This window comes from Nannobrachium achirus, assembly GCF_963921795.1.
Source record: "Nannobrachium achirus genome assembly, chromosome: 22".
Classification (NCBI taxonomy): domain Eukaryota; kingdom Metazoa; phylum Chordata; class Actinopteri; order Myctophiformes; family Myctophidae; genus Nannobrachium; species Nannobrachium achirus.
In genome coordinates, this window is record NC_137829.1 from 35,847,739 (window position 1) to 35,865,238 (window position 17,500).

At 42.4% G+C, this 17,500-nt stretch overlaps 2 protein-coding genes across 2 annotated transcripts in view; both read right to left on the reverse strand.

Annotated features, from left to right (window-relative positions):
• The window catches only part of LOC308308262 (transmembrane protein 163a), a gene marked incomplete at both ends in the record, with an annotated part of 106,782 nt that overhangs the window by 13,045 nt on the left and 76,237 nt on the right, over positions 1-17,500 (reverse strand). The window contains 2 exons of the mRNA XM_080753642.1: positions 4,790-4,881; positions 8,522-8,565. Of these exons, the coding sequence (XP_080609768.1) occupies positions 4,790-4,881; positions 8,522-8,565 (136 nt within the window). The remainder of the gene's footprint in view (positions 1-4,789; positions 4,882-8,521; positions 8,566-17,500) is intronic.
• On the reverse strand, positions 12,815-15,262 carry LOC308308103 (ubiquitin carboxyl-terminal hydrolase 16-like; the record flags this gene model as incomplete). The annotated part of the gene is made up of 1 exon (XM_080753472.1): positions 12,815-15,262. One exon carries the CDS (start codon positions 15,260-15,262, stop codon positions 12,815-12,817), a length of 2,448 nt encoding a protein of 815 aa, XP_080609598.1.

The window sequence follows — 17,500 nt, forward strand, 5'->3', positions numbered from 1 at the left end:
TTATTTTATCACAAACTGACACAGAATAATATCTCTGGTGCATGGCTCTGGAGAGGATCAACTATGAACCCATGAGCAACAGCAAAGAGGAATGTTAAAGTTATACAGTATATTACACAGATATGAACAACTAGAACAAGTGTAACAATGCGTCACTGTCGGGCAGAAACCTTGTATCTCCAAGTTTCAAATTTGTATTAATTTATATAAGTAAAGCCCTGCTTCATCACACAAGACTGTCACACAAAACTAGTGAAAATAGCAGATCTACAAGCACACAACACACACAACCAACACCTCGCGTGCGAGGCGTTGTGTGCTTGTAGATCGGCTATTTTCACTAGTTGAAATAGTTTTTAAAGTGATAAATACAAAATGGTTTTGGACATACATGGTTTCCAACCGACAACGATGAATGGTAGTGTATGTGTTGTGGTGTCATTTATCTACACACAATGAAGTGAATGCTGCATGTGCACGTGCATGTGTATACTGTTTGTGTGTGTGTCTCCTCACACACGTGCATGAGGGGCCATGAGCAGATCGACAGACAACGGGGGAGATTTGTCTTCGCATCTGGACAGCAGTGAGAGAGGTGTCGTCAGGTAAGGTTACAGTCGTTTATTTTATGAGTTATAGTAGGATTTTACTTTACACTCCCCTGTGCTGGCAACACCTAAACAAGACGTGGCTATTTGCTGCAGCCCCATCGCCAGATCATTCATCTCCTCCACTGACAGATTTGCTAGGCATGGATGAGAATATCTTCCTTCCATCTGCAGAATGTAGACACAATGCCAGTGTCTCCTATAGCAGTGATTTTGCAGTGGCGGTGGGACACTGCAGCAAGAGGACTGAAAAACAGTTTTGAGCTACAAAACATCATAGCGTGTGCATGATTTGCTACTTCTTTGTGAGACAAATCTTGAGCTTGTAGATCTGTTATTTTCTCTATGTTTGTTATTTCTTTTCCTTTTTATAGGCACAGTTTGAGAATTTGCCCAAAATTTCGTTTCAGGTTCTGTGACATAGGGATGCCTTTACGTGGTTACTGGTTATCAAACATACATATTATAAAGACTACATTTCCCTAAAGGAAATGCATGTATTTAATTCAGTCTAACTGTGTGTGGCATTGATCACATCACAGCCCCAGACCCCTCCCCCCAGCAAATCAAATCACCTATAGCTGTAATGTCAAATAATTGCATTTATAAGAAGCCTTCGAAAATGTGTTAGGTTGGGATAGAATGCTGCTAACTAACTGTCCTTAATAAAGTCCTGTCCGTATTGGAGTCATTTTAGTGTTAAAGCATGCGCAAGAAACAGCTGCGACCAAAACTGGGACAAACAGGGAACCATAACCAAGAATATCCTCAGATGGCATTGGCTAATAATATTACAAGGGAAACACTGCAAGAATTGAACATCACAGTTGTCTAGTATGACTAAATATAGACTACATATCTCTGCCTGCCTTTAGTGTACTATTTTATGCCATGATCTATTCAGCAGTCACGTTGTATTGTCTATTCACCCATGCATTGGTCAAAAAGATAAGGGGCAAAACCCCCATCTATCAGTTTATTCAAACACCAACGCTGAACCAGAACTAGAACCACAACTTTCCAGAACCAAGAACTTTCAAGAACCGGTGAAGTTCCGGGACTAGTTCTGCTCCATATAACCAGACCTAACCGGGAAGGTCCCAAAAAAGAGCAGCAGCGCTGCTGGCCCCGCCCATAGTTTCCCAGAACTCAAGTTTAGTACTACCTCAAGATCAGAACTTAAAAACGGTTTCCAGAACCTTGTCTGAAATCGGGCTGTGGGAACAAAACCAAAAAAATAGGTCTGGGTTCTGAAAAGTTCGGGTTCCACTTTGTGTGTAAAAGGGGCTAGTGTTTCCGCCCCGGTCCGTCTGTCTGTCCATCTGTCTGTGTGTGTATGCGTGCATGTGTGTGTGTGTGTGTGTGTGTGTGTGTGTGTGTGTGTGTGTGTGTGTGTGTGTGTGTGTGTGTGTGTGTGTGTGTGTAAAAGAGTTCGTTTGATGAGGGCAGGTGAGCAGAACAAGACAAACAAAGTTCCAAAAAATTGAAATTTATTTTCTTCTTGCAGGTTATAAAGTTCAAAAATGTAAATAGACAAAAATGAAAAAATAGGTAATCGACAAAAATTCAAAAATTACAGACTATGCCTAAAGCACAAAATACCTGGAAACAGGCAAACTGTACAAGTGCGACTGACTTCAGTACAGAGTAGGGGCAGAGCTCCCTCTCAGAGCATGTGCCCCTAACTTCTCCAGTGCTAGAGACAAAACCAGAATGACTGAAACAATGTCAATTCAATGAGATTTAAGTAGTGTTGGACCACTCCCCTGTTGGATGAAACCAACTCTCCTTAATCAAAGGCACCATTGACCTTCACCTTTAAATACAAGGGAAACAAACCAAGAAAACATTTCAAAGCAAAGCACACATAAATCATTAACATGTTTAAGGTAAGCATAAACCATGTTTCGAAGCATCACAATTCTTTTCATATAAGCAAAACTTTAAACAGCAAAAGGCACACACCCCTGGCCAGTGGTATGACCCAATTACTTCCTCCACCCTATATAAAGAGCAGAGCAGACAGGTGTCACTCTTTTAGGAAACCAGAGCTGTAACAGCTGGTGGTAAGGAAGGTGTGTTTGTTTGGAGCTATTGTTTAGAGATTAAAGAATGCCAAACAAATTATACTGTGTAATATTGTGACTTGACTGAATATTTAAATTATGCATAATGACATAAAATAATGACCAATACCAAAGGCTACCAACATTTAAATGACTAGGTAGTGCACTTAACTAGCATTCAAAAGGTTTGTTGTAGACCATAAGGTTATGACAGAATCAGAAAAATAACAAGGCAAGTTTACAGTGGGAAAGCTAGTCGCTTTACCACTGTGTGTGTGTGTGTGTGTGTGTGTGTGTGTGTGTGTGTGTGTGTGTGTGTGTGTGTGTGTGTGTGTGTGTGTGTGTGTGTGTGTGTGTGTGTGTGTGTGTGTGTGTGTGTGTGTGTGTGTGTGTGTGTGTGTGTGTGTGTGTGTGTGTGTGTGTGTGTGTGTGTGTGTGTGTGTGTGTGTGTGTGTGTGTGTGTGTGTGTGTGTGTGTGTGTGTGTGTGTGTGTGTGTGTGTGTGTGTGTGTGTGTGTGTGTGTGTGTGTGTGTGTGTGTGTGTGTGTGTGTGTGTGTGTGTGTGTGTGTGTGTGTGTGTGTGTGTGTGTGTGTGTGTGTGTGTGTGTGTGTGTGTGTGTGTGTGTGTGTGTGTGTGTGTGTGTGTGTGTGTGTGTGTGTGTGTGTGTGTGTGTGTGTGTGTGTGTGTGTGTGTGTGTGTGTGCGATCGATCGATCGATCGATCGATCGATCGATCTCCGGCACTGTTGGACCAATCGGCGTGAAACCTCCATTCCTGATTGGCTAAGATTGGCTTTGCAGGAGTGGCCCCTTGAACCAAATGCCTGGGATCATGAACACAGGGTCCGATTGCCATGAAACATTGCTGGCCTATAATAAACTACCTGCCCTGACGGAGACCTGTGCTCCGAGGAGCACATTTTTTCTAGTTCACCCAACAATCCGTCAGTCCGTTTTCACATGTACTCAAGCTTAAAAAAATATATATATGTTCAGACACAGACAGTAGCTCACAGCTATATGCATATGCGTCTGTGTGTGCATGTGCAGTGAGTGACAAATCAACAGTGACAGACAGACCAGCCACTGGGGTCTTTTATGGTGTGTGAGTTGTGAGCGGAGCAGAGGGACTGCTGTAAGACAGGACAGCAACAAGGCTCTCTGCATCCTGACAGCTACCTGATGAACTCAGAGGAACTGGCCGAGGACTCGTTGATGGATTACGTGGGCTTGGGGTGACAAGATTGAACAGCGTGAACAGAATGTAGTAACCGCGCCAACTGGGTTGTAAATTAGAGGCATGCCATTCCGTTCCACAGACAGAAGAAAGTATGTGAGAGCCTGTAAAGAGGGTGCAGTTCACTCCCCTTTTTCCTTTATTGAGATAGACAGGACACATTAGGTATAGGGAGCCCTGCCCATATGTTGATTTTGCTGGTTAAAAACACAGCAGGATGACTTTGATGTAAGCAACACATTGGCATATCTAAATCTAACACGCCCATGATGAATTGTTTTAGGTGGGGTTTCATGCTCCTTTACCACTAGGATTTTACTGTGTAGGATAGAGGCATAGAGGGAGACAAAGGAGAGGAGAGGTGACAGAATTCGAAGTTGAATAGATTTACCAATAGAACAATTCGTAGAAAGATGGTAACAAGGTGTCAGATGAACCAACTTCAATTATTAGCTTATCTGTCATGGTGATTCTGTAATATACTGTATTGACACTACAGTGTCCTAAGGCTGTAAATACCGGGGAAAAAATAAATATATATTATTACAAACACTAATGTATTTGTGCATGCTATTTGTGTCATACTTGTTTAATGCAAGTCATTTGAGTATACAGTATAAACCTGCTCCTGGAAACATGACCTTGTTTGATAAAAAAAATTACAATTGTGTAACAAAGATTGCAATTGTGAACAGTAGCCACGACTTTTCAAAAATAACAGATCTACAAGCTCGCAGTGTGAGCTTGTATATCTTCTATTTTTCAATAGCAAAGTATAAAATAATTAAGGCCCCTCCACCTTGGGCGAGTTGGGCCCTATAATAACTCAGTGCCACTTTTCCCCCCCTTGTGACGCCACTGTGGTTGGTTGGTACTCACATGTACTCTCTGTGTGCGGAGTGCACGGCCGCCGCGTTGCTATAGCGCCACAGCACGATGATGGAAGACAGTACATCCAGTGTGGCGTCGAACTACACCAGAGACAGAGGAACAAATGACAGAACAGAGGGAGAATACAAATATAATATATCATGATAATAATAAAGGATACTACTGTGTTGTTAACATAGACATTTATAACTCCAGCTATCTTGCAAAGTTGCAATTACTCTATAATATATGTTCTTTTCCAATAAATGATGTGAGAACTGAACCAACACAATTAGTCGAAAGAATATTATTGTATTATATTTTAATCCATTGAAGAAATGATACTCTGTAGGATTATTACCTTTCATTGGTTAAATATTTATGAAACCCAGACAGATTGAACCACTATCACTTTCAAAAAGCTTAAAAAAAACGAAGGGATTTATGAAAAGAAATTAAAAGATGAAACATGGAGACTCAAGGTTTCTGCCCGACAGCAACAATATACATTTGGGTGACTGTTGTTACATTTATATACAGTAATTTGACATTATTGCTAACTTAATAAACATCACTATATATTTTTGCAGTTTTGCTATTCAAAGAGGGAGAAATGGGGGGAAAAAATAACACATTCATAACATATCTTCATATTATACTTAAAGTTCACACACAAGGGTTACCTGACCCAGGAGTCTACACAGAAGTGTTTCAGTGGCCTTTGTTCAAGAACATTCTCATTAGTCCTATTGAAGTCTAAATAATAATCCTAATGTGGTGCCACGTTTACAGAAGGGAGACGTTTCTGGATATTTCTGGACTTAATTACAGGCTATACAGTATGTGAAATTGTTGAAATACTTTGTTGTTTTGGGACTTTTGGTTAGGTCTATGGCACTTTAAAATAAATCCCACTTGCCCCATTGCAAATGAGAGTTTCACTTTAAGAACTGTAAATGTATAACCTTGAGATGCTGCTGTAACGGCATCCAGCATGCAGTGAGAAATTATAAAACTGAAAATGTCTCTATTATGGGACACTAAACACCATGATGTATAATGTTGCATCGCCTGCATAGCCTAATATTACAGTTGTTAATTAAATCCATTCTTTAATAATGACGTGATGCTCAGAGCTAGCCTGCAGATTACAGTATTCAAAGTATTTTAATTACACTATGGTAATCACGTTTATAATGGCCTATGGTCATTATGTGAATGTGTTTTCATTTTCATCCCACTGTGATTGCATCTCCAATGTCAGGGGTCACATTTCATTTCCTCACATGACTCACTTCCTCTCCCTGCAGATCGTTTTACAAAACATCTGGAGCAACTCAAGGTGAACCTGAATGTGCCTTTTTTTTTGTTTGTTTTGGTGTTTTTAAATCTCAAGGTGAGGGACTGATGGGTCTGACAAATTGTTAGCATATCTATGGCAAGACGTGTAGGCTAGACCTTTTTGTTACCACCGCGCTCTGACTTGACTGGTGCGGTGTCCTCTTAGATCATCAAATATGCATAGGAAATGGATCGCACACAGTGGCAAGAGTTACTTTTCTTTTTTGCTTTATTGCATATTTCTTAGGATGATCAATCCAGCCTTCTTCATTGTAACATACACTATCCATTCTTCAGTGTAACATACACTGAAGAATGGATAGGATAGGATAGGATAGCCAAAATGTTTGTTTCTCATCCTAAGAAATATGCAATAAAGCTAAAAAGAAAAGTAACTCCTGACAAGATGTGTTGGCTCCCACAATGTTCTAATGCTTTCGCCCAACAGTCAAAAGCTGTCAGAACCTTCCCTAAAACAGCTCCACATGTCCCAGACTCATCTACCTTCTGGCTCCCAAACTGTGGAATGAACTCCCCATTGCAGTTGGAAGAACTGCAATCTGCAGACACTGCCAATCTTCCGCCGTAGTCGGAAGACTCACCTCTTCAGACTCACCTCTTCAGACTCCACCTTAACCCATAGCACTTGACAGCAGGCTTATTATTCAAAGGCTAAAATGTTACTTAGATCAGGGGGTTTCAAAGTGGGTGACGGGGCACCCTGGGGGTGCCGTGATCATGATGCCAGCCCAGGGGTGCCGCGAGATAATTTGATAATATTCGGAATTCATCAATATCACTTCAACAGACTATATCACTTCAAACAGACCTGATTTGCACTGTACTTGATGAGTTCTTGTTCTATCTATACGACAACTCTCTTCACCAAAAATAGCAGATCTACAAGCTTGTAGATTGGCTATTTTTGGTGAACCTTCCCCCCAGAATAGGCATGCTGGGGTTCAAGTGGTTAAACGTGGAGTATAACGTTATTTTCAGTCAGTTCTGATGGAAATGGATATTTCTCCAATATGATGTAAGATTCTAAAAATTAACAGTGTAATTCAGGGGTGCCGTGGATGAAAAGGTTATTTACAGGGGTGCCCTGAGTAAAACATTTTGAAAACCCCTGATGTAGACAGATGCCAGGTCATTTGTAGACCTGGCATCATATTTTTGTTTGTTTGTTATGTTTGTAGGTTCTCTACATTCTTCTTTCGAGTCATAATGTAAAATACTGCAGTAAGGACAGGCATCAACAAGCATTAAGCTTCTGCCTATACCTTTTCGATACCTGTTTGAACAGGATAAAAAAAGAAAAACATTACTTGTAATGTCTCATTGAACTAAACTATTCATTCATTCATTCTATGTGTGTATAGTTTCAATGTACATATTATAGATATTCTTTGATAGTGTTAGACTAGAATGTAAACAAAGTGTCGGCCCGACAATGGCCAAAATGATTATTTTATCATTATTTTACACTTTTTGTGGTAATTTTCTAATTGAAACACATATATGAAGCTTATTTATTTATAAAATATTTTTGAAACATTATTTTTATTTTAGCATCCGTTTTTCAAGAAAAAGTTGACTATAGCTCCTTTAAGTAAAAGGATCAATACTGCAATATAGAAATACTAAGTAAAGGTCCGGAATTCAAAATGTTCTTGAATAAAAGTATGCAAGTATTTGGCGTCAAAAAGTACTCAAAGTACCAAAAGTAAAAGTACAAAATGTTTGAAAATAGCAGATCGATGGGAACTTGTAGATGGGCTATTTTCAAGTATAAAATAGGACTAAATTGGTTAATGTTTTATAATATTATAATTTATACCTGCAAGGTAACTGGTAACTAAAGTTATCAAATAATTGTAGTGGAGTACAATATTTGAATCTGAGATGTAGTGGAGTATAGAAGTAAAAGTATTTGCAATTTGAAATACTCAAGAACAAATACCTCAAAATTGTACTTAGTAAGTACAGTAAAAGTACTTTATTACTTTACACCAGTGGTTCTCAACCTGTGGGTCGGGACCCCCAGGGGGTTGTGAGCATGTAGATCTGCTATTTTCACAATAGAACCGTGTTATACAAAATGTCTCAACTCTCAGTACTCGTCAGGGTGGGGGGTCCCCAGTTAAAATATGATTATTTTGGGGGTCACGGCCAGAAAAGGTTGAGGACCACTGCTTTACACCACTGCCTTGGGGACATTGGATCTGAGCTCCCCGTTCACCCAAAGCCTTTTTTTTTTCTCTGCCTTGTTACCTAGGAAACAAAGGCACCAATTGCACCGTTGGTTTTCTCCGACGAGCGTTAATAAATCACAGAGACCACAGTTATGACTAATTGATCAATGCAAACGGAGAGGGAAGTGGGTAGTCGGAAACTCACGGCAAATCCAAAGGCTGAAGCGCTGTGTCTCATGAATGACACCGCTGTGAAGAGAGAGGAGACAAGAGGGGAGGGGGGGGGGGGGGGACAGGTTGGAGGAGGGGTTAACATACCGATAGCTTGCAATGACAAAAAACAAACCATTAATAACAATAACAAAAAGGAAATATTACATTTAGGTCTAAAGCTTTGAGACCATATTACTGTCACTGTGTGATGGTACTATTTCTGATAGTACCATCACTATCTTCCAGAGTGGAAGATAAAATGGCACAATATCCTTTCTAACATATATATTTTCATACAAATTGATTACGTTTCAGAATCAATAACAACCCAAAAATCATCATAATAATCGAATCTTTCTGTCACATATCTCTGTCAATTTGATGCCGCAAAGACACTATTCTAAATATTGTAATTGGCTAATGGTGACAGGACACGATTCAGTCTGGTGGTACATATTTCATATCTATTCATAATGCGTTCACAAAGAGCACATTAATAATAATTATATTCACATGGCACATAACACAGATGCTAATGCATGTTGCAAAACTCAAAACCTTCTTATTAGTATCATCAAAGGCTATAGGAAGGTAGTGGTATTTTATGTTTGGGTTCAAGGATGAAAGCATCAACACGCATAATTCCTATGGCAGCACAGCTGACAAAGCAGCCTGGAATTGAGGGCAGAAGGAGCTTTTTGTTTCATCTTCTGTGTCTATGCTATCAAACAATATGAAAAAGGATTTACTATATATAAAACAAGCATCCTTTATCCTAGTTGACTGTCGCAACTAGCATAAAGGAAGAATGAAATGTGCCTAAAATGATTGTAGAATAGGCTCTATGCATAGCAGCCATATTGTGAATGCTCTCGCTCTGTTTCATTCAGTGTGGCACATAACAGTGGTTCTCAAACTTTTACATTTCAAGGACCCCATAACTCTCAGCGTTATACATCCATAAGTGGGCATTTGGAACCCCCTCAAGGAACCATGAGGGTCCCTGGACCCCACTTTGAGACCCAGTGGTTTCCAATGATAGCCTGACACTCAGCCTGAATTAACATTTCGTTTCACTTCATTATTCAGTCTGAACTCGGTTCCGCCTACGGCGTTTGCAGGGATGGGTGTTGCCAAAAAGAGGCAGTCTTCAGCGATTGGTTCACCGACCAACACATGACATAGTGTTGTTATGTGTGACTGGCTAGTGGCTAGCCTGTTGCTTGCTAGTGCTACTTGCTAACCAAAGAAACAGTCAGAATAGGAGCACTACGAACTAGTAATCAAACACAACATAACATGCCTGCTACTGGTGTTTCATAGCGAGATCGATACGATCGCATTTTACCGCAATTTACCGCATTTTATCGCGACGCGATGCGCGGTACGGTACGGCGGCGGCGCTGGTGTACTTGGAAACACACATGAGTTCTGGGAAACACCCACCCACGCTGATCACAAGACGCTGATTCACGGCGCTGATTCGCCGATCGGATTTTCAACCGAGGCAGGCCCTCCTCAATGAGAGCGATGCTAGACCTGAATCGCCAAACAAAAAAATTAAAGGGGTGTGGCTAGCGATTCAGGGTCTGGAACTAGGCTATTCCAATGAGCCACCATGCACAATATCAGCACCCTGACTCTGTTTGACCAGAATGGAACAGACCCTTAATCAGTATCATTGGTAACACCTGTGAAGGAAGTAAGGAAGTGGCCCAATTTCTTTCCAGTATGTCTGCTGTGCATGGTTCTATAAATACAAAATATGTGTTTGTTGTTTAACCACATGAACCCTAGCGTGCCGATTCTGTGCATGTCATAATAGTCATGCACCACTCCTTCACCACTGTCTTCTTCACTTGCGATTGAAATACTTTTGTATACAAAATTAAATAAAACATTTTGGCCCTCATCGGGTTATAATTGGTCTTCATCTCAGCAGGTCTTTGGTCTTCTCCTACACCTATAATACGTTCAGCTGTACAAAAGGTTTCATGTTTTCGCCGTGGACTGAAGACTCACCTTTTCAGACTCCACCTAAACCCTTTAACCTGACTTTCGCCAGATGGTGGCAGCATTGCTTATGCATTGCTTTACCATCTGGGCTCGCTCCAGCACAGTTGATAACACTCGTAAAGTCCCGGGCCGGACCAATCAGCGGCAGCTATGGGCGGGCTCTGAGCGGCTCTGAGCCAATAGAGTCTGATTGCAGACCCAGGAGGCGGATTCTGGGTGCAACGTCATGCAGACAGGCCAATATGAGTGGTTGGAGTTGGCACGGCCATATCCAATCACCTGCTTTAGAATTTGAAAAAATGGCCCGCCCCTTACATCGGTTGTGCTGGACCGAGCCCAGATGGTAAAGCAGAGCGTTATGCAGGCATACGCAATGCTGCAAACCATCTGGCGAAAGTCAGGTTAAAACCCTTAGCACTACAGTTAAATCAATGACCATACATGAAGCTAGTTAGCATTTGTCTTTTTAGGTTTCTTTAGAACTTTGATTATATTGTGTTTTTCTCTAGATAGATATCCATTTACATTGTTACATTGCTGTTAATGTACTGACCTATTATCTTGTTTATTATTGTGATGTTGTATCTGCTTATTGTAAGTCGCTTTGGATTAAAAGCGTCTGCTAAATGCCTAAACTGTAACTGTAAACTGTATGTTTGATTTTTAACCACTTAAAACCTACAGTATATATTTTTGGAGTATAATCCTATATACTCCAAGGTTCCCCAGGAGTATACTACTTGGCCCCCTCCCCTTTTCCCCTCTACATCAAATCTCTTCGCGGTCAATAGCTGTTCAACATCGAATGTTCACCTATAGAGGAGTATGCGCATGCAGAAAGTGAATGGCAAAACGAGTGGCAGAGTGGCAAAGTGGCAAAGTGAGTTTAACATTGTTTAACATCGTTTAATGCAATCAGATAGGACTTTCTGTTTGGAAGTATGGGCTGAGTGGCAAAAAGTCATTTTTTGCCTCTCAGTAGGCGTTCCCGCATAACTTCCGGGTATGATGATGATCTCACGCGCATACCCTCTATTTTTTTTCTTTTTTTTTTAAATTAAAAGTATTTAATCGACCGTGTTCCTCCCACTTTATTAGCCAAGGTGACTTTAAATTAGCACATAGACACGTTATGTAAAAAACTTATTAAATTCATTCTTAATTCAACCCAACTTAAATTGTGAAAAGGGCTATTTCATAACAGGCAAATGGAATTGGAAATAAATGCCATTAACACTTTTATTTTTAACCAATCATTCTGCAATAATATAACCATCACATCTGCAGCGGTAGGATCAGGAAGGCCACCTACCCTAGCAGTTGACAAGTAGTACTGCCCGAAGCTTATACTGTAAGTGCAATATATCCCCTTCAGAAGCAGTAATTCCTGCTTTGCAGAGTGATGAGATTGGCCTCCTTGTGGTATAATCTTTTTCTCTCTCTGTTACAGTTTATTATTGAGGGCTCGCTGAAAGCTAGCACAGGTATTTTATCTTCATTATTGCCAGACCCATGAAATGGGTAGGCCTACATAAGCAAATGTCGGTCTGTCCGGGTTTTCTATATAAAGGGTATATATGATGATGACATGATGATGACATGCCTACAAAAGGCATGATGTCATAAATGATGATGACAGACAGGGGGTCTGGCACAACCAGGTTGACCTGGTCTAGTTTATCTAGCAAGTTCTCCTCAAAATGACGTAATCTATCATATCAGTCAAGTTCTCCTCGACAGTACAAAGGCAGGGCCCTTAGCCAATGAGCTGAAGCCAAAGGGTAGCTCTTTATGCCCATACATGGTGTTACATGCGAGCCCACACTGTTTCGTAGGAACAGTCTGCGTTGCACAAACGGATTATAGGCTATTTACTGTAAGTGTAGTACGGCGACGGCAGATGACAACGACAACCGGAAATGATCAGCGCTCGATAGATCAACCTGCCGCCGTAGCAGCCGTCTGTGCTACGCCAGTAGGTCCCTTTCCACGTTGCGCCTACTACGCCTGCTGTGTTGACGCATCGCCATGGGAACCAAAGCGTTCAGTGAAAGAGGTGGGACGCCGTAGCCGACGACTCTTTGCTTAACAATTTGGACCGCAGCGGCGATTGCGTCATAGCAGCCGTAGTCCCGCCTCACGTTGCCGTAGTAGAAACAAGTTCCTTAGATTCCCCACTGGCCGACTCAAAGTGGGATCCTTTTGTTGTGAGCCTGAATCAGCAGCGGATTGGTGTGTTTTTGTTTCCTGAGTTGTGTGGAATTGCCGACTAATGGATCCTTTCATAGAAAAGGAGGTAGGCTTGGGAACCCTGGACATTGCTCTCTGTCACGGACTGAACGCTGGAATCACTGATATGGAACCACGATCCTTTAGGTGGCTCTGCGTCTCCTTCTATTGCCACTCCATTGGATGAGGGTGTCGGGCATGGAGGTCGTGCTTTGACATTCGCTGTATAATGACCTGAGCTCATTGATCCACTGTGCTCTACAGTACCATAGAGGCTGTACAAAACTTTATTTTCTCCTTCTGGCACGTTCTTGCATTTTGTAGAACAGAAAGGTGCAAGGTCCAGTATTTGAGGGAACTGGACGTGTCTGCTCACCTTAGATAAACTGTGACCAATCTGTTGGAATCTCTTCAAGTGTAGCGTGAGTACTGGAGGAGGGGAGGAGATAAGCATTTGCTTGAAGGCATCGGTGTATACCGTCTTCTTGGATCCATGAGAGTTGGTTTTGTCTGCATGCCGTTTAGTGCACGTGACACACAATAGGCGGTTCGTCTGGGTGAGGTTCTCCACTTCTGTGAATTGAAACAGACAGGACTGCACAGAACACTGCTGTTTCTCTGGGGCGGTTCTCGTAGCCAGAGTGCTGAAGGTCAACTCTGGGTCCTGGTCTACCACGGTGTACTCTTTATGTTCCGCTGGAATGTCTCTCTCCCCATCATCTTCCACTGCTTCAGGTTCTTCTGTGCCTTCATTCAAGGACATTTTGTCCATTTCATCTGCCAGTCGCACATCGTCCACCACTTCTTGACTCGTCTCGGAGTTATTTCCGTCTTCCAAATCGCTGTTCTTTGGGTGTTGGTCCTCTGATAAGACGGTGGAACGATTGCAGAGCGGTGATGCATCAAGCGATTTGTGGTTTCTCATGGAGTCTTCCAGTTCCTCCCCTCTTTCTTCATGTTCCCCGTTGGCCTGGGCTACATTACGTTCCTCTGTATCCTGTTCTGAAACACCAATTTCAGCTGAGTTTATCTGACTCACTGGAGCCTCTTCCAGAGTACCGTTCTCAGAGTGTTCCCCAGCCTCTGGGTCGGGAGGATCTGTCTGGGCAGTCTCTGCAGGGCTCAGTGGGGTGAGACTGTCCAAAGTCTTCTTCCCTTCATGCTTCTGTTGCCTTCGTTGATTCTTGGATCGTTTATTTGCCTCTTTCTTGGCTTTCTTCTGCTGGTACTTGCTAGCAGTGCCAGTGGGAACGTCAACATTTCCATTGGTCAAAGCAGGGCTGTATGTGTAATCCTCGTTACACTCGCTAGCCTTCCGAGGTCCTTTTTTCGGCTGCCTTTTCCTATACGCCTCATCTGAAACTGGAAGGGAAAGATCCAGGAATGACTCTGTGACTAATGACACCGTGTTGCATTCTCGACACACTAGTTTACTGGTCAATTCCCCACCAAACACGTCATCAACAAAGTTTCTGAAAGATCCATTCTTCTCATACTCTTTAATTGATGTGATTTTCCCAGATTCTTTCAATGCCTCCAACAATCCTGAATGTAATCTTTTGGTCTCCTCAGTTCTCAACCCATCCAGTAGGTAGCGCAGGAGCTCTTGACTGTCCTGTTGCCGGAAGCCTTGGAACCGGGCAGCCTTTTTACAAACTTGTGCAAACAGGCCCCGAGGACATACAACACTTTGCTTGCTTGTCTGAATCTCACTCAGAATCGTACACATTGACATAGTCAGGGATCCAGGCTGGCCCAACTCAACCATAATAGGCTCCAGATCTGAGGAGGCACTTGGTGTAACGTTAATCTTATCTGCTCTTCTCACTTTACAGAGAATCTGCCTTAACATCTGGGTTTGAGAGAGGTTCTGAATGACAGCATTAAAAAAACATGTGTTCCCGAGGTTGCTGAGACCCTTCACTCTCACAGTTCCTTTCTGCTTGACATTTTTCTTCAGATTGTCCTCGTTTTCTTCTGTATTGTCATCAACCGTAGTCACCGGCTGTTCTTCCAGCACGGCCTCCACCTTCAAACCTCTCTGAGATGACTTATTTCTGTTCTTTAACAGGGCTTGTTTTTTGATGTTGGTCACCAACTGAGCTAGATGTCCAGTTTTACTGCACAGAACTTCGTCATCACATATATAACACCACACACTCCAGTCGTCCATGTTGACCACCAAGCAATGTGGATTTGTCCGGGCAGTCTGATAGTGTTTGATGGCATGCTGGTGGTTTGAGGTTCGCCCGCATCCTCTATGTCCACATTTTAAACACAGCCATATCGTTGCGGTTGTGTCTCCTTCCTCTTCATCACATTCCAGTGTCTGGGTATCAGAGGGCTGCTCGTCATCTTTACAGTCCTGGCAAGTGTTGCAGTCTGAATTCAGCCAAGATCTCTTGACAAAACTGTGATCTATCCCCTTCTTGAGATGGCTGCAAGAGGGACCTGTTATTTTATACTCCTTTTCACTTTTCTTTCCCATTTTCACAGTTGGCAGTTTTCGATTTCTCTGTGTAGACGAGCTTTCTAATCCAGACATGTTCTATTTAAGTTAACGGTTAAACCAACAGGCGCCCATCCGGCTCCATATTTGTATAATCAAATGCATATCGTAAGATATCTGACATATGGTAATGGTAGCTAAAATGTGGTTGTAGCTTATACTAATTTGCCTATTATGACATGTTCACAATTGGGACGCTAGGGTTAATGCTGTTTAAAACGTAGATATGAAGACACAAGGCAACATTTTAAACAGGTTATACTATAGACTTGTTTCTATTCTATGCGGGCTTCAAATAACTGACTTGTCACACGCGCATTGCTTTCAATAATGGGACTCTGTGGGACCCACATGTTACATGCACAATATCCATATAACTATTAATTCACAGAACGCCTGTCTACACTCTGACATCATTGTACTACTACTGACGTCACAGACTGGCCTGGACACAGAACACCATACTGTATATGGCCATAAATGGGCGAAACAGAGGCCAAATTTCTGACATCACTGATACGGCCGCCTGTACTGTATGCTTTGCTGCCATGGTAACAGCCGCACGCTGAAACAATGTCCAAATTTGGAGAGGACTGTCATCACTGATACCGCCGCTATGGTAACAGCCGCATGCTGAAACAATGCCCAAATTTGGAGATGACTGACATCACTGATACGTCTGGGTCTCCACCTGAGCAGCTGTGGCTCAGGAGGTAGAGCAGGTTGGCCAATGATCAGTGGGTGACTGGGTCGGCGGTTCAAATCCCGGCTCCTCCAGTCAACATGTCGAAGTGTCCTTGGGCATGACATTGAACCACGCATTGCCTCCTATGATGTTAGCTCGCCAGTTGCCACCATTGGTGTGTGAATGTGGGAAGTGAGGACGCTGGCGTTGACTGTTCGCCGCTTCACCTCCCAATGTATGAATGAATGTAAAGTGCTTTCACAACTTGCTTAGAAAAGCGCAAAAATAAAATCCATTAATCATTACTTCTGAGACTCCTAAAACATGTATTTTGTCAATTCTAAAATAGCAAAAATAGCAGATCTACAAGCTCACTAGATGATGTGCAACCTGAGGTGAGCTAGTCATCGCACAACAAAATATATACAGGCCTCGCATAGGGTTTCACTGTGATGCTTTCAAAATCTCTCTCTCTCTCTCTCTCTCCAGTACCGTCCCCCTCTCTCTCTCCCCATGTGTTTGCAGGACAGAGTCCCCACGGACGCAGCATCGGCAGTGGAATCTCCATGGTAACGGGAGATTTGAGGGCAAGCCGGGAGTTTGTTTGTTTGAACTCGACGGCGCTTTCATCTTCCCTCTCTCATCCCCCACCTCTACCTTTCTCTTTTTCCATTTTTCGGACTTTCCCCTCTTCTCTGATACACTCTCCCTGTCTCTTTATCGGACATATTATCCGGAAATAAGAGAACCTATGAATTGAATCGAGCGTAGCAGGTAGTTCAGGTATAGTCTAGGACTCACAGAAGGCAGGAGGCAGGCACGTGCACACATAGACATCAAAGGGGGCTTGAGCCCCTGCCCTTTTATCTGTCTGTAAAAAGTGCTCTCTCCAGACCATGAATGCAGTTTTTACTACGGTGAAAAAAATGCAAATGCCCTCTTTCCATGCCATACCTGAAGGCAGCATTCAAGAGAATTGCCTTGTCCAAACTCTCCTGAGCTTGAACACAGCATCTTATGTTGAAATAATTGCCCTTTCTGTGTAGAATAGCGTACACGACATCTCCAGTATTGACTTGATTATGCTTAGTGCAGTGTGGTATCACTGAAAATAGCCGACCTCCAAGCTCACAACGTGTCGCGCTGCGACGCGTTGTGAGCTTGGAGCTCTGCTATTTTCAATATTTTCAGCCAAAAGGCCATTTTAGAAATATCAGCTCCTGCCTCTCTAACATTCTCTGCACGTCAACTCATGTGCGATTCCAAATCAGGCGTCCCTGGCAGGAGGTGTACACGCTCAGCCCTCCCCCCATTCCCATTCGCTAACAACTTAATACATACACCCACAGCAGTCAGACGGTCTGTCCAGTCTCCACGTTCAACTGCACTCAAGTCATCTCCCTTCAACACATTTAGGGCCTCCTTCGTTTTGGGCGGTATTTTTAAGCAGAAATAGTCATGCATAAAACAGCACACAAATATGCATCCAAAACATTTTATTTGGGTACATGATTTACAGTAGATTACGTAAT